The sequence below is a fragment of the Anolis carolinensis genome, chromosome 2 (assembly GCF_035594765.1).
Source record: "Anolis carolinensis isolate JA03-04 chromosome 2, rAnoCar3.1.pri, whole genome shotgun sequence".
NCBI classification, from domain to species: domain Eukaryota; kingdom Metazoa; phylum Chordata; class Lepidosauria; order Squamata; family Dactyloidae; genus Anolis; species Anolis carolinensis.
This window is the reverse complement of record NC_085842.1, coordinates 179,701,685-179,719,963: the sequence shown is the minus strand read 5'-3', so window position 1 is coordinate 179,719,963 and position 18,279 is coordinate 179,701,685. Positions and strand designations below refer to the sequence as shown.

General features: G+C 42.6%; 1 protein-coding gene across 2 annotated transcripts in view; it reads right to left on the bottom strand.

Moving 5' to 3' along the window:
• Positions 1–18,279, bottom strand: part of LOC100565746 (semaphorin-3F) — a 64,205-nt gene that overhangs the window by 5,785 nt on the left and 40,141 nt on the right. For both annotated transcript variants that reach the window (XM_016998561.2, XM_062971220.1), the window contains exons 9-16: positions 16,332–16,446; positions 14,707–14,776; positions 14,457–14,601; positions 11,188–11,410; positions 6,664–6,752; positions 6,512–6,553; positions 6,150–6,307; positions 3,886–3,953 (exon numbers count right to left, since the gene is read on the bottom strand). In XM_016998561.2, the coding sequence (XP_016854050.1) occupies positions 3,886–3,953; positions 6,150–6,307; positions 6,512–6,553; positions 6,664–6,752; positions 11,188–11,410; positions 14,457–14,601; positions 14,707–14,776; positions 16,332–16,446 (910 nt within the window). The remainder of the gene's footprint in view (positions 1–3,885; positions 3,954–6,149; positions 6,308–6,511; positions 6,554–6,663; positions 6,753–11,187; positions 11,411–14,456; positions 14,602–14,706; positions 14,777–16,331; positions 16,447–18,279) is intronic.

The following is an 18,279-nucleotide window of genomic DNA, read 5'->3' as shown; positions in this document are numbered from 1 at the left end:
TGTTCACAGTCATAGTTGCTAAACCATGCTGGTTATCCTCCATACAATTACTATCACTAAATTCTAGAATAACACAGAAACATGGAGCCCCCCGATGATGCAGTGGGTTAAACTGCTGAGCTGCTGAACTTGCTGACCAAAAGGTTGGAGGTTCGAATTCGGGGAGCGGAGTAAGCGCCCGCTGTCAGCTCCAGTTTCTGTCAACCTACCAGTTCGAAAACATGCAAATGTGAGTAGATTAATAGGTACTGCTCCGGCAGGAAGGTAACGGCGCTCCATGCAGTCATGCCGGCCACATGACCTTGGAGGTGTCTACGGACAATGCCGGCTCTTCGGCTTAGAAATGAAGACGAGCACCAACCCCCAGAGTAAGACATGACTAGACTTAATGTCAGGGGAATATCTTTACCTTTATTCTTCCTCCTTCTGAGAAGCAATGTACTATAGTGGTTTGTTTGTTAGACTAGGATTTTTGGGAAACCTAGATTTAAATGCTCTCTCAGTAACCCACTGGGGTGACTTTAGCAAGTCACACTCTCTCGGCCTTACAAAAAGGCAATAGCTAATCCCCTTTGAACAAACTGCCAAAAGAAATGAAACCCCAGGATAACTTAAAAGACACAATAATGACAAGTAAAACATTAATACTACTAGGTAAAGGTAAAAGTTTTCCCCTGACATTAAGTCTAGTCGGGTCTGACTCTGGGGGGTGGTGCTCATTTCCATTTCTAAGCCAAAGAGCCGGTGTTGTCCATAGACACCTCAAGGTCATGTGGCTGGCATGACTAATACTACTACATTTCACAAAGCCGAACATGCAGGGATATTGCCTTGAGCTTTCAAGGCAGCATCAAACAAAGCAACCTTGCATCTTAAGCATACAGAACAGAAAGCAGCTTGGCATTTCAGTGCTTTGAAAAGAAGTGCATGAAAAGATCTCTTTAACAGGTGAAAAGAGAGCATCCAAACACATGATTTGGAGACCTTCTAGTCTCCAGGAATCTGACACAATCCTACCTTCCAAAGTGCTGAAAATGGCAAGTGGTACCAGCACCACGTGTTAACAGGAAACCTTTAGTCATTAGGTTCTGTTAAACCTCTCCCAGGATCAAAACAAACCCAAACTGGCTGCCAAAATAATGGGAGGGGAGAGGGCGGGGTCAGCCCAAGATGATTAAGCCTTATATATTTATGTCATTGCCCCAATGAGGAGAAAAGCAAGCAAACCCTTACTCAGCAAAAGTGGTTTAAAACCTGACAATGGTTCCAGGAGTGAGTTGGTCTGAGCTGGTTAGGAAATGATTGTGTCTGTTTACAGTAGAAAAAACGTTGCTAATACAGACAGGATGAAACAAGGGAGGCCATTCTCTACTGAAGTGAAGCAAGAGGGCACAATTTAAACTGAGTTATGCACCATTTCCATTTATCCTCTTAACTGCCAGCCTCAATATTTTATAGGACATGCTCATTGCAGCTGACGTCACAGCCAAATCCTTCCTGGGAAGCAGCACAGGGGATGCAAAATCCCATGCTACAAGATGTTCCTGACTAATCCAAAATTACTGGAATGTAATTCCCTGTTTGCAAGAGACAAGTTCGCAAAAGGAAACTCTTGCATCAGGATAAATGACTCATCAACTGGCCCAGTCCCATACCTATAGTTTCCACCAAATCGCCAATATGTTCTCTTTCACAGACCACTCTCTTTGAAGAGTAGAGCTGCAAAGTTCCTTGGCCAGAAGCTGGCATTGCTACAGATAAAGGAAGGAAGACTGCAATTCTGTATCTGGTCTCAATAATAACAAATAATAATAGTAACCTTATTTTTATATCCCGCCCCATCTCCCCGAAGGGACTTGGGGCTGCTTACATGGAGATTGAGCCCGAAAACCACAGTAATACATAGCAAAAAATTACATCCCAAAATTAATACATCTAATCTAAATCTAAATCTAATCTATCTAAATCTATCTAAATCTATAATAAAAGCGAAAACCTGTATGTGTGTATGTGACACACATGTCTGCTCACACAGACAGCCTCCGGCCTCCATAAACAGGCTATAGTTCCCAGGGAGAATCTAGCAAGTCACTCTTTTCCACTGACATTTCGGTTACAGCGAGCACCATAAACATACAGCCCAGCCCCTGCCAATGTCCTTCCCAAACACTACAGCCTGCCACCCAAGGAATGCTTTCGTTTTGGGACCATTTCATCCTAGATTTTGCTTTTTCTTCCAACACAGGCAGACATCCCAGGGTTCTTCATTGCTGTGGAATTTGCATGGCCCCGCCCACTGCCCTTCCCTTTTCAATCTCTCTGCACAACAAACAGAGCAGAACTGAGCTGCAGCTAAACTTACTGGAGGAGTTTAGGGATTGACTCCACATGGTGGAAGTTGTAGTTCGCCTTGCATCAAGGGGAATATAGAGGAGTTGTCATTCACCTACACCCAGAATGCTATGAACCCAAATAATGATGGTTCTCGGCCAAACTTGCCATGCAGACCCGATATGCCCAGATTTGACTACTAGTGGGATTAGACGGGAACTGGACTGGAAATTGAGGAGTAGTCGGTACTGGGATTTGTAGTTCACCTCCAATGAATGACCATCACACTTGGCCCACAGAGCCCCCATAACCAATACAACATATTGAACAAGTTTAGAAAAAAGGGAGTTATAGTTCACCTGCAACAGATAAACACTGACCCGCAACAACAATGCACTAGGATCGCACTTCACACAGAGAAGCCTCATGACCTACTGAACATACTGCAGGTATTTGTGGGAAGGGGCCTTGATTTTGAGAGTTGTAGTTCACCTCCATCCGAAGACCACTGAACCCAGCCAATGACGAATCTACACCAAACTTGGCACACAGACTGAATATTGCCTGCTGTGGATACTGATAGATATTTCGGGGCAATTGCCCTGGGAATCTGGAAATTGCAGTAGTTCACCCCCATCCAAAGAGTACTGCACCACATCTGGTACACACACCAAAAATGGCCAACTTATAATACTGGCAGGGTTTCAGGAGGATTCAGCCACGATTCTGGGAATTGTAGTCCAAACAGAAAACATAACATTAAAAGACAAATAATACCATTCTCAAATGACCCGGGCATCGCCGGGTCCCCAAGCTAGTAAAATATATAAAAACATCCAAGTAACAAGTCAGAAGTAACATCATTTCCTGCAAGCGGTTTCTTTGGGGACATAATGGGGAGGCATACTGGGCGCTTTAGGGGCAGTCCCCCCCAATATACCCTCCCTGTCCAGTCCATGTCATCCGAATGGACAGTATGAAACAAATACACGAATAAAACAGATTAAACAAATATCACGCACAACACTAATGGCTATTGGCGACCCATAATGGTGGCACTATGCAGTCTCTGCGGTGAGAAGACGTATGCCTATGGATGCCAGTTTGTGAGACAAAACAAGGAAAGGATGCTTTTGTGTTTAAGCTGGGCCTGTGGGCTTCCCAGAGGCAAGAAGGGGCTTCAGTCTGATCAGTTTGGCCTCTTCCTACATTGTCTTCTTCATTCAGTAGCACAGCTGTCATCGCAGTCAAACCACACAAGGTTTCCTTGCAACCTTTGTTACACTACTTTCCTTGTAGAAGTGATGATGTATGTTTTCCCACGCAAAGTGCTGAGCAGGCATTGTCCTGCTCTGGAGAGCTGGGATAACCTTTCCTCTCCTGCTTCTATGATGGAACAAAGCTCACCTTTGCCTTTTCATCCCCAGAGGAAGGCTGTTTCCTTTTTCTGGGCTATCCCCCTGAGGCTTGCCAGATCATTCCGATATTCCGACTTAAGGGGAAATGAAATATTTGTTAAGCCAGGATACAAATAAGGATGGCGGAGAGGCTTACCCTTGGCGTTAAATCCTCGACACTGTCGCAGGGGGTCACCGTGCTTGATGTCCTGGCGCCGGCTCCTCCTGAATGGGAGGCAAAAGATCAGTAGGTTCACTCCTGTTCCTTCCCACCCAAGGGTCTATTCCCAATTGGGCTTTAAGACAGTCACACCAAGCTGCAAGCATAACAACACTTAGCGTTCATTACACTATGTAACACAATTTTTGTTCCTGGGTTATAAATGTCATATCTCTATCTAGAACTGGAACAACAACAACAATCACCACAATCTAACTAACAACATTCTACAATCTCTCTCTAAATAATAATCATATTTCTGGTTATAAACCTTGTCTAAAGAAAAGATGAAAAGGAATCAATGAGCTTGGGTTTGGCCGTGTACTTTGTGGATTAGACTATATAACATGATTTTTGTTCCTGGGTTATAAATGTTATTTCCTAATTGGTTCTATCATAGGTAAAGGTAAAGGTTTTCCCCTGACATTAAGTCTAGTCGTGTCTGACTCTGGGGGTTGGTACTCATCTCCACTTCTAAGCCAAAGAGCTGGCATTGTCCGTAGACACCTCCAAGGTCATGTGGCCAGCATGACTGCATGGAGCGCCATTTCCTTCCTGCCAGAGTGGTACCTATTGATCTACTCACTGCTAGGTTAAGCTGAGGCTCAGAGTGGGAGCTCACTCCACTCCCCGGATTCAAACCACCAAGCTTTCAGTCATCAGGAGCCCCCGTGGCCTAGTGGATTAAAGCCTTGTGACTTGAAGGTTGGGTTGCAGACCTGAAGGCTGCCACGTTCGAATCCCACCTGGGGAGAGCGTGGATGAGCTCCCTCTATCAGCTCCAGCTCCATGCGGGGACATGAGAGAAGCCTTCCACAAGGATGGTAAAAACATCAAAACATCCGGGCGTCCACTGGGCAACGTCCTTGCAGACGGCCAATTCTCTCACACCAGAAGCAACTCAGGTTGCTCCTGACATGAAAAAAAAACAACCCCAAAAAACCCTTTCAGTCAGCAAGTTCAGCAGCTCAGCGGGTTAAGCCGCTGCACCACCAGGGGTTCTATAATAAAAACATGAAAAAAGCTTATGAAACTGCCAAAACTTTGTTTTTGCGGGACATCCTGCAGCACATTTGCTTTACATTTTCAATGAATATCTCACAGAGTCTCAACCAATTCAACACAGTTTGTGGCAACCACAAAAAACAAAGTCTTTGGGGTATGACAGCTACTTTCAAAATAAGTACCACACAATTAAACAGTCTTTGAAGCTAGGAACACATTTTTTTTTCAAAAATATGTTACATAGTACAGTAGAGTCTCACTTATCCAACATAAACTGGCCGGCAGAACGTTGGATAAGTGAATATGTTGGATAATAAGGAGAGATTAAGGAGAAGCCTATTAAACATCAAATTAGGTTATGATTTTACAAATAAAGTACCAAAATATCATGTTATGCAACAAATTTGACAGAAAACGTAGTTCAATATGCAGTAATGCTATGTAGTAATTTACGAGTTTAGCACCAAAATATCACGATGTATTGAAAACATTGACTACAAAAATGCGTTGGATAATCCAGAACGTTGGATAAGCGAATGTTGGATAAGTGAGACTCTACTGTACTATTTATAATTCTAATAAATAATAAATTTATTTTTACATCCACCCCAAGGGACTTGGGGCGGCTTACATGGGGAGCAAGCCCAATCCAACAACAATTACAGTAGAGTCTCACTTATTTCACACTCGCTTATCCAATGTTCTGGATTATCCAACGCATTTCTGTAGTCAATGTTTTCAATATATCATGATATTTTGGTGTGAAATTCGTAAATACAGTAATTACTACATAGCATTACTGCGTATTGAACTACTTTTTCTGCCAGATTTGTTGTATAACATGATGTTTTGGTGCTTAATTTGTAAAATCATAACCTAATTTGATGTTTAATAGGCTTCTTCTTAATCTCTCCTTGTTATCCAACGTATTCGCTTATCCAACATTCTGCCAGCCCGTTTATGTTGGATAAGTGAGACTCTACTGTATTTATAATTCTAATAAATAATAACTTTATTTTTACATCCACCCAAAGGGACTTGGGGCGGCTTACATGGGGAGCAAGCCCAATCCAACAACAATTAAACCCAACCATAAATTAAAACGTATTTCTCCATTTAACTGACTGGCAAGCAGAATGGGGTTGGACTGGATGGCCCTTGCAGTATCTTCCAACATTACAATTCAATGTCCTCACCTCTTAGCGGTGTGGCTGTAGCGGGTGCAGCGTTGGCCATCCCAGGCACAGTAGGGGTCCCGGGCCAGGCAGCAGTCAGCACACGCTTCTCCGTATTCACGGCACCGATGCAGACTCAGCTGGGAGACCCCCACATCTGAGGAGACATACAGCTGTTGCTACAAAGGAAAGAGGGCAAAATGACTGCACTGAACCCAGTGCATTTTTTGCTACTAACACGACGGTCATCCTGGTTCTCCAACCCCTTCAAAAAGCATGGCTCTGGAGCTGGACCTACAACCTTGAGGAAGAGTCCCAGTGTGTTCATCTATCCCAGCCAGAGCTACAAAGGATCTTTCCCCGTTCCATCCGCAATCACATACCCGTTTAGAGGATATCCATAGAGTCTTCACTGGAGAGGGAACCTGCAGGACAAAAGGAGGAAAGGAATATGAGAGGGACACAAACGGGAAGGATGGGAAGTGTTTTGGGTCAGCACATGAGGGGGATGGAACTGGACCACTTGGTCACTCACTCGAAACACCTCAACCTCCTCCAGGGTCAGTTCTTCCAAGACTCCTTGCTCCTTTGGCAGCACAATCACCTTCTGCACCGTGCCCTGGTCTGACAAAATAAGAACCTGATATGAACTGCAAAGTCCACCTTCCCTGAAAAAACATGCACACAGGCTCTCCATCTCTCCCTGTGACATAATAATAATAATAATAATAATAATAATAATAATAATAATAATAATAATGATTCACTGGAACTTATGCCTCAAGTACCACCTCCCAGCAGCAAAGAACTGGTGGGATCACAAACCTGCAAAAGTATTGGAAAATGAGCACGCAAAGATACTGTGGGACTTCCGAATCCAGACTGACAAAGTTCTGGAACACAACACACCAGACATCACAGTTGTGGAAAAGAACAAGGTTTGGATCATTGATGTTGCCATCCCAGGTGACAGTCGCATAGATGAAAAACAACAGGAAAAATTCAGCCGCTATCAGGACCTCAAGATTGAACTTCAAAGACTCTGGCAGAAACCAGTACAGGTGGTCCCGGTGGTGATGGGCACACTGGGTGCTGTGCCAAAAGATCTCAGCCGGCATTTGGAAACAATAGACATTGACAAAATCACCATCTGCCAACTGCAAAAGGCCACCCTACTGGGATCTGCACACATCATCAGAAAATACATCACACAGTCCTAGACACTTGGGAAGTGTTCGACTTGTGGTTTTGCGAAACGAAATCCAGCATATCTATCTTGTTTGCTGTGCCATACAACGCTGTTGTGTTGATAATAATGATAATAATAATAATAATTTTATTTTTATATCCCGCTCCCATCTCCCCAGTGGGGACTCGGGGCGGCTCACATGGGGACAAGCCCAGTTTCAACATACAATAAAATACAGCATAATTAAACCAATGAAAAACAAGTAAAATAGTATAAACATACAAACCAGCATAAAACATCAACATCAAAACATTAGAACATTAGAGTCTGAACATAATATACAAACTGTAAGATAAAATTCAGCAGACTCTACAAGAGGGAATTAAGGATCTCATTATACACATACACAGCACTCTCTAAGGAGCATCCTAATCCAGCAATAGTAAAGAACACAGAGGCCCCTTTCTACACTGCTATACAATCCATTTCATCAAAGCAGATTATCCACAATATCCGCTTTGAACTGGATTATATGAGTCTACACTGCCAGATAATCCAGTTCAAAGCAGATACTCTGGATTATATATGGCAGTGTAGAAGGGGTCTAAGAGCAAGCTGCCTCATTTCTGAGCACAACTACAGTCAACCTTCCACATTTACTGGAGTTAGCATCACAGAACCCCAGAAAAAGTGTAAACCATGAATAACTACCGTATATACTCGAGTATAAGCCGACCCGAATATAAGCCAAGGCACCTAATTTTACCACAAAAAAACTGGGAAAACATTGGCTCCAGTATAAGCCGAGTGTGGTAAATTTCAGAAATAAAAATAGATGCCAATTGAGGTATCAGTAGGTTAAATGTTTTTGAATATTTACATAAAGCTCAAATTTAAGATAAGACTGTCCAACTCGGATCAAATCATTATTCTCATCTTCTTCAATGTAAATGTGCTTATGAATCCTTTTAATAATAATAGAGTAAAATAATACATGTAATAATAATAATTATTATTATTATTACAGGAAAATAATACATGTAATAATAAATAGAGTAAAATAATACATGCAATAATAATAATAATAATACATTACACAGTCCTAGATAAATTTAAGATAAGACTGTCCAACTCTGATCAAATCATTACTCTTATCTTCTTCAATGTGAATGTGCTTATGTATCCTTTTAATAATAATAGAGTAAAATAATACATAGAACAACAACAACAACAACAACAACAATAATAATAAATACAGGAAAATAATACATGTAATAATAAATAGAGTAAAATAATAAATGCAATAATAATAAGATCAGAGTGAAATAATAAATGTATTAATAATAATAATGAAAATAGAATAAAATAAATGTAATAGTAGCAACAATAATAGAGAAAAATAATAAATGTAATAATACCAATAATAATGGAGAAAAATAATAAATGTACCATATATTCTCGAATATACGCTGACCCAAATATAAGCCAACCAGGACCCTCACCCAAGTGTAAGCCGAGGGGGGCTTTTTCAGTCTTAAAAAAAGGGCTGAAAAACTAGGCTTATACTCGAGTATATACAGTAAATGGCTTTTTACCTGAGAGAATATTTCTTTAGGAATGTCTCCTTCCAGCATGACTGAAGGAAGTTGGCCACAGAGTCACACAGAGGAGCTAGATATTACTAGAGGGAACATTAGATTTTTTTTCTGTGTCAGGAGCGACTTGAGAAACTGCAAGTCGCTTCTGGTGTGAGAGAATTGGTTGTCTGCAAGGATGTTACCCAGGAGACACCCAGATGTTGTTTTTACCACCCTTGTGGGATTCAAATCTGTGGATAATCGAATCCACAAAAGTCAAAAAAGTAAACGTGGAGGGACGACTAATGTTAATGCTGCCTGTTAAGCACTACATCAGACTTCTACAATGCGGGAGCCACTAAATGTGCAGAAAAGGCCTTTTTATTCTTCTAGGGTTTACTTTAAAGGCTTGAGCAGAGCTGCGGAAAGTTTCTTTTTAAAAATGACAACTCCCAGAATCCCAAGGCCAATGTTAAAAGTAATCATTTAATCTGCTGATGATCAATGAAGTCCTGAATTTGACGGAGAGTCCCATCTTCTGATCCATCCCATCTTTTTCCTTCAGGAGTGACATTAAGGACCCTTCTACATTGCCATATAAAATCCAGATTATCTGCTCTGAACTGAATTATATGACAGTATAGACTCATATAATCCAGTTCAAAGCAGATAATGTGGATTATCTGATTTGATAATCTGAATTATATGACTGTGTAGAAAGGGCCTAAGAAAATCATTATAAGTTACAAATTGAAAATACAGTAGAATCTCACTTATCCATGGTTCTGGATTATCCAAGGCATTTTTGCAGTCAATGTTTTCAATATATCATGATATTTTGGTGCTAAATTCGTAAATACAGTCATTACTACATAGCATTACTGTGTATTGAACTACTTTTTCTGTCAAATTTGTTGTATAGCATGTTTTGGGGCTTAATATGTAAAATCATAACCTAATTTGATGTTTAATAGGCTTTTCCTTAATCTCGCCTTATTATCCAAGATATTCACTTATCCAAGGTTCTGCCGGCCTGTTTAGCTTGGATAAGTGAGACTCTACTGTGGAAAAATCTATATATACAGGCAGTCTCCACATCATGAACAAGATAGGTTCTGTAGTTTTGTTCTTAAGATGAATTAAGGGCTACTCCAATCTAAAATGTATACATATTTAGCTTTGGATAGCATAGGTAAGGGTTAACACTCCTGTTGTGTTTGTTTTGCTGTCTGTGCCGCTATTCAGAATATTTCACCTCACTTTCTATCCCTGTGAAAGTTGGATTTTGAAAGGTTTGACTTGTTGTGGATATAAGGATTGGTGGTAAAGCTTCAGTGGAGACACCCTTTCCCCAGAATAACTTCCAGGAGTGAATTTCCTTTCCAAGGGATAGATTTCTCTCCCTGTTGTCTCACCCTTGTTCTTAACTGGGAGTTGTTTGTAGGTTGGATGTTTGTAACTTGGAAGCTGTCTGTACTCTCAAGACACCAGTAACTATATTTATAGAAGCTATATTATAGCTTCTGCCAACCTAACAGTTCGAAAACATGTAAATGTGAATAGATCACTAGGTCCCACTACGGTGGGAAGGTAATGGCACTCAATGCAGTCATGCTGGCCACATGATCTTGGAGGTGTCTACGGATAACGCCGGCTCTTCAGCTTAGAAATGGAGATGAGCACCAACCCCCAGAGTCGGACACGACTAGACTTAATGTCAGGGGAAAACCTCTACAGTGGGTTAAACTGCTGAGCTGCTGAACTTGCTGACCGAAAGGTTAGCGGTTCAAATCCAAGGAGCAAGGTGAGCTCCCACTGTTAGCCCCAGCTTCTGACATTCTAGCAGTTTGCAAATATGCAAATGTGAGTAAATCAATAGGTACTGCTCCGGCGGAAAAGTAATGGTGCTCCATGCAGTCATGCTGGCCACATGACTTTGGAGGTGTCTATGGACAACGCTGGCTCTTCGGCTTAGAAATGGAGATGAGCACCAACCCCCAGAGTCGGACACGACTAGACTTTAAAAAAAATATCCCCATGAGTGCCGGATAATTGAGAGTCTGTAGATTGAAGTCTGTCCTTCTTCACATTTCTTTGAAGTAACACAAACTCAGTGATTCCCAGCTAGCCTGGGTGAATGTGATATGTTGCCTGCCTAAATTAAAAGTCAAAGAAATGGAAGAAGTAGAAGACGATAACCATTTGCAGAAAGCATACACTGGCCCCCCAGGACCTGATTCCCCACTTGTGTCCTCCTGCAGCTGAAAAGCAAGACCCGTGTCTCCAGTCATACCGGTGCCAAGAAAGAGGACCTCGTAGCGCCCGTCCACGGCATCCACCAGGTCAACAGCCAACGTGGTGAAGCTGTAGGGCACATTGGTCCTCACCAGCAAGGGCCGGCGCTGCAGCGGGTAGACGGCATTGTACATCAAGGGATGTGCACGAACGAAGGTCACCAGGTCATCAGGAAACTCACGGGTGGAGCGGAGCCCTGGGGTGAAGGTCCCTCCTGGGCACTGAAACAGAAAGTAGGCCCCAGGGTTAGTAATCAGGTCCCTTGTTTTCTCAGAGTGTGGTTCCAGGAGTCCTGTGGATGCTTGTAACGAAGTGTGATTTTTTTTTAGTTTACAGATGCCATGTTTAACTGTGTTTTAAAAGAGTCAGTATTTCAGTTACTCTGCACTCATGAGTGGTTGCCATGGAGAAGGGGCGGAGTCATCTGCGTTTAGCTGAAGAGAGAGCAGAATTTGGAGGGAAACTCAGTCTGTGGTCAGAGAACCACAGGGAAGGTTGATTTCAGAGTCTGTGTTCTTATGAGACACAGGGAAGGCTGATTCTCAGTTGGAGAATCTGGGTGGCTCAAAGGTTGGATTTTGAGTCAAGTTTAAAATAAGTTTGGTGACTTATTTTAAGGTAACCTGTTTCCAGATAAGGAACAGATAGGCTGTGATTGTAATTCACAGGGTGACTGCAGGTTAAAGCAGAAGAGAGAAAGAAGTGGCATTTTAAAGTTTGAAACACCTCAATATAGCATTGCAACTGTTAATCTAAGTGCCTCAAACAAGAAGAAAAGTTATTGTAACCATTAAGCTTGTGCCTGAATAAATGTGTTATTGTTCTTTTTAACATCTCAGCTTCTGTCATATACACATATTCATCAAGAATAAACAACAAGAAGAAATAAAAACCAAGATTTTAAAAGTCTCTTCTCTAAGTAGCCAGTGGCTAAATCTTCCAATAGTGGTGGCAAGAGTTGATAATCCCCTTGACATCTGGTGGCAGCATTATAAAACATCTTTAATAATTGGTGGCAGCGGTGGGATTTAAAAGGTTTTCCCCCCTGCCTGACATCTTTACAATGTAAGTAGCTGCAATTTTCTAAAACACACTGAGGAACTTAGCAGCACCTTTGAGGAAACTGGGAAAAATAATTTTCTAGTCCAAGCTTAGGTTGACTAATAAGGAATAACATCAATCAGATAGGGAAATTTGTCGTTTTTAAATTTTATTAAGTTAAATTTTAGTTGTAGCTACTATACATGTATGTAGCTTTGGTAGTTTTATATACAGTAGAGTCTCACTTATCCAAGCTAAAAGTGCTACCAGAAGCTTGGATAAGCGAATATCTTGGATAATAAGGATTAAGGAAAAGCCTATTAAACATCAAATTAGGTTGTGATTTTACAAATTAAGCACCAAAACATCATGTTATACAACAAATTTGACAGAAAATGTAGTTCAATACACAGTAATATTATGTTGCAATTACTGTATTTGTGAATTTAGCACCAAAATATCATGATATATTAAAAATATTGACTACAAAAATGGCTTGGATAAGCGAGGCTTCAATAAGTGAGACTCTACTGTATCTAAAATGCTTGTGTCTGTGTTTTGTCTCTTTCTTGAATAAACATGATAGACAGAGAGACAGACAGACAGATAGGTAGATATTTCTTTTTCCCACTTAGTCTCAAAGGTGCTACTAGACTCCTTGGTGGCTCTTTATGCTTCAACAGAGTAAAATGGCTATCCACTGCCACCTGAACACTACAAGCCATTGACCTGTGGTTCAAATCGCACACTCCTCTTATTTGCCTTATTATTGCCTCAAAACAACACTGTACAAGGAGGCAGCAGCATGAGCCATAATTTAAACTTGGGGTATTCCTCACCACGATCTTCCTAAGTGTGCAAGTAATGAAAAGGTTCCACGCAGCTGTATAAAATCCACATTGAACTGGATTATATGGCAGTGTGGACTCAAATAACCCAGTTCAAAGCAAATATTGTGGATTAAATGACTTGATATTCTGGGTCATATGGCTGCGTAGGAGGACCCTTACAGTTAGTCTGCAAGAAGAATGCAATTGTCCTTTATTACAATTATAAATTCATTAAGTTATGCCTTTGTTATTGAGAAATTAATTACAAAAAAACAAAACACCTTACTTATTTCTAACTTCAGTACAACCCCTGTAAAAAAGATAAAGGTTTTCCCCTGACATTAAGACCAGTTGTGTCCGACTCTGCGCATTGGTGCTCATCTCCATTTCTAAGCTGAAGAGCCAGCGCTGTCCATAGACACCTCCAAGATTATGTGGCTAGCATGACTGCATGGAGCACCATTACCTTCCCGCTGGAGTGGTACCTATTGATCTACTCACATCTGCATGTTTTCGAACGGCTAGAGGAGCCCCGGTGGTGAAGTGTGTTGAAGCACTGAGCTGGAGACCAAAAGGTCCCAGGTTCAAACCCCGGGAGCAGTGTGAGCGGCCACTGTTAGCTCCAGTTCCTGCAAACCTAGCAGTTCGAAAACATGCCAATGTGAGTAGATCAATAGGTACTGCTCTGGCGGGAAGGTAAGGGCGCTCCATGCAGTCATGCCGGCCACATGACCTTGGAGGTGTCTATGGACAATGCCGGCTCTTCAGCTTAGAAATGGAGATGAGAACCAACCCCCAGAGTCAGACATGATTGGACCTAACGTCAGGGGAAACCTTACCTTTACCTTAGGTTGGCAGAAGCTGGGGCTAACAGCGGGAGCTCACGCCACTTTCCGGATTTGAACCACCAACCTTTTGGTCAGCAAGTTCAGTAGCTCAGCGGTTTAAGCCGCTGCGCCACCAGAGGCTCCAACCCCTGTATTCCACGGGATATCTTTCCAAACTTTGCATAGATACGTGAAACCGTGCATAATAGCGAATTCTATTATTTCCAATTGGACAAATGATAATGAGAGTGTAGCTGATACAGGGGACCATAAGTGAATAACTAAACAAGTGAAACGGTGGATAAAAGATTTGCAGATACAAGGTTTGGACTGTAGTTGTATTTAAACTTGAACGGGAAGGGCAAAGAATTAGGAGTCCAGTTTTTGCTTTTGAATTTGTTTTTCAGTCTGCTTCATCTGGAATGGAAAGGGAATGCACTGTTTACTTCAACCCAGGGTTAAACGTAAGGAAAGATCTCACAGAGCTTAGGGAAATAGAACGCAAGGGATCAGGGCATAAAATCTAAACGTCAGGAGATGGGAACATTGGAGGAGAAAACATCACTCACAGCTCCAGGGCGAGGGTAAGGCACACGTCCCGTGTATGAGCCCCACTGGTAGTTGTGACCCTCCTTGTGGGCAAAGGGCCCATTGAAGACCGTGCGTATATCAGCCATGGAGTAAACACAGACTGCTGAACCACGGAACACAGACCTTGAAGAAGAAAAATACAAATGCATGAGGCAACAGGGCTCAGGGCCTGTGGACAGATGAATGGGTCACTCCCTTGCGTCCAAAAAGGTCATTGGTCCTGCTCACCCCAGAGTAGAAAACACCCCGTACACCAGTGGGTGCTTTTCATCCTGAGTTGGCAACAAGAAAACGTCACCTGGAGAAGAAAGAAAGTGATCATCATATGTGAATGTGTTTTCCTTTATTTGACTACAACCTCCAGAAACCCCCAACATGTCACTGGCTAAGGGATCCTGGAAGTTGTAGTACAAATTGTTCCAAAATTAGAGTTCATTCTATACCTAATTCTCCCCACTCCTAGTCCCACGCTTCAAGGGGACCTACTGGAAATAATAGCAGAAAATCATCATACAAATGATGATTCCATGGAATTAATTTCATTCTGTTCCAACTGAGCTGGAGACTGAAAGGTCCAAGGTTCAAACCCCCAGGAGCGGTGTGAGCGGCCGCTGTTAGCTCCAGCTCCTGCCAACCTAGCAGTTCGAAAACATGCCAATGTGAGTAGATCAATAGGTACCGCTCCGGCGGGAAGGTAATGGCACTCCATGCAGTCATGCTGGCCATATGACCTTGGAGGTGTCTACGGACAACGCCAGCTCTTCGGCTTAGAAATGGAGATGAGCACTAACCCCCAGAGTCAGACGTGACTGGACTTAACGTCAGGGGAAACCTTTATCTTTACTTTTCCAACTTTAATGCATTCGTGGCACTCCTTGTTCCTTTTTAGACCTTAGGGTGAAACCTCTATCCTTATCACCAACCCCAAGGTCAAACATTTTGCTTCCTGAGAGAGCACAGATGAGGGGACCAATTCCACAAATGCTGGGTTCTCAAATCAACTGGCAATTGAACCAATAGCAGAACATTGTTCTGCTAACTAAGGATAACTTCTTGTAAAGGTATTGGCTGCAGATTATGAGGTTTGTCGCTCCAAGCAGCAGCAACATTTTCTAGCTCTAGTTTAGAGACATAGGCTATTGGGCTTATATAGCTCTGGCTTCCAACTCCTCACTCCTGCTCCCCAGTGCCTGGCATCTTCTCACTTCGACTAAAAGATTGCTTATCAATAAATCCTTTGGGTTATTTTGTGTTTTCCGTGCTGTATGGCCATGTTCCAGAAGTATTCTCTCTTGACGTTTTGCCCACATCTATGGCAGGCATCCTCAGAGGTTGTGAGGTATACCTCATCACCTCTGAGGATGCTTGCCATAGATGTGGGTGAAACGTCAGGAAAGAATACTTCTGGAACACGGCCATACAGCCCGGAAAACACAACAACCCTGTAATTCTGGCCATGAAAGCCTTCGTAAAGAGGTAAAAGGTTTTCCCCTGACGTTAAGACCAGTCGTGACCGACTCACCTCCATTTCTAAGCCGAAGAGCCAGCGTTGTCCATAGACACCTCCAAGGTCATGTGGCCGGCATGACTGCATGGAGTGCCCTTACCTTCCCGCTGGAGCGGTACCTATTGATCTACTCACATTGGCATGTTTTCGAACTGCTAGGTTGGCAGGAGCTGGGGCTAACAGCAGGTGCTTATTCCGCTCCCGGGATTTGAACCTGGGACCTTTCGGTCTGCAAGTTCAGCAGCTCAGTGCTTTAACACACTGTACCACCACCAGGGGCCCCACCCACAATGTTATTCATTTCTGCCTGGCAAAACAAAACCCTGCTTCAAAAAGAGTGGCTTACGCAGCTCATCGAAAAAGGTCTCCACTCCATCCTCTCCAATTACAGAGCAAACTAAGCGCGCTTTCAAGAACGTCGTCCACTTGTTCACCAAGGAGCGTTGTCCTCCATCATCGTTCTAGAGGGAAAAGAGGGAAGAAAAGGCACTCCACTAGTATAAAGGAGGCCCCCATGATGTAAGATGCAAATCCTGCAAACAGATGAATACAGCCCTATTCAAGCTGCAAATTGGAGAAACCAGCTTATTATCAGAACTTAGGAAAGCTTCTTGTTTCAATGTCAGTTTCCAGCATCCTCCAGTCAACAGCATGGCCACTGGTCGTATTGACTGGTGGACTCTAGGAACTGCCGTCCAAATAAAATAACTTTTTCATGTTCTGGTTCGCACTGGGGGAGGTGTTTCTTATGTACATCCTAATTATGTACATACGGAGCAAGAATAAGATTATTCGACAGTCTGAAGAAGGAGGAAAGGTGGGAATTGCCAGAAACATTAAATAAAAAAAGAATCCACGGGACATAATTACTAGGGTTGTGCATTCAGGGTAAACCTTGACCTGTTTCATGCCCCAACTTTTGTTGGGGGCCCCAATCAATTTTTGGGAGCTGTTTCTTTCTACTCTAGGGGAGGCGCTTTGCTGTAGGCACTGGTAAGCATACGCGTTTTCTGGGCCTGCATACCGCACACACACTCTCGTTCCAAGGCAAAGAGGCAAGTTATGGCAGGCGCTCAGCTGCAGGCACCCGAACTTTCTCTCCCCGGCTACACCATGCCAGCCAGCCACACACTCTTTCCATTCCAAAACATTTTAAGGAGGCTTCCCACTTTCAGGTAAGGAAGAGTGATGACATCCTGGAAGAGGAGAGTAGCTTTCAGGGTAGAGAAAGGCAGGGTAGAAATAGAGTAAATAAATAAATAAATAAATAAATAAATAAATAAATAAAATAAGTTTTCCTGCCCAAGCCACAGTGAACAGAAGAAAGCTAAGGACTTCTTATTCCAAGTTTCCTTAATTTCAATAAGGCTTTCACTGGGGAATAGTTTCAGCAGTTTGTGCTCAGAACCTGTGATATAGGAAGAGCAAAATACACACATACCATATGTGCTATGCATATGGTACATACATATGACATATGTATGCTGTGACATATAGTGCTTTCACAGCAGGTATGGGGCCAGCAGGCGCACTTCTGCATTTGTGTCGCTTTGTACACACAAGGAAAAGAGTCTACTGTGGAGACTGGAGCAATACACATCAAATTGAACAATTCTGTTTAAAGTTTCTATCGGCCTGTCAGTGAATCAGAGAGCCCTGCCAAATTGCAGAAAAATTCCATCTACTCACCACATCATTGAAAACATCATTCATCATTTAAGGTAAAGTTTCCCCTGACGTTAAGTCCAGTCATGTCTGACTCTGGGGGTTGGTGCTCATCTCCATTTCTAAGCTGAAGAGCCGGCGTTGTCCGTAGACACCTCCAAGGTCATGTGGCTGGCATGACTGCATGGAGCGCCCTTACCTTCCCGCCGGAGCTGTACCTATTTATCTATTCACATTTGCATGTTTTTGAACTGCTAGGTTGGCAGGAGCTGGGGCTAACAGCGGGCGCTCATTCCGCTCCCGGGATTTGAACCTGGGACCTTTCAGTCTGCAAGTTCAGCAGCTCAGCGCTTTAACACATTGTGCCGCCACTTAAAGAATGCTCAGTTCTCATTAAGAAAACTGGGATAGTGATGTTTTACTGTCTTGTTTTCCCTGCACTTGATTTTTACTTCTACAAACATTGGGGGTTTCCCCTGCAGAGTATTGTTTTCTTGTTTCCCAGTGATTTTGACTACAGCATTCTTGACATTCAATCTGCTATTGAAAGCAGTTATAACAAGAACCCCTTTTGTCAATAGCCAGCCAGGCATTTTTGGGTAGTTGACAAGAACTGCCGACAGGTCATT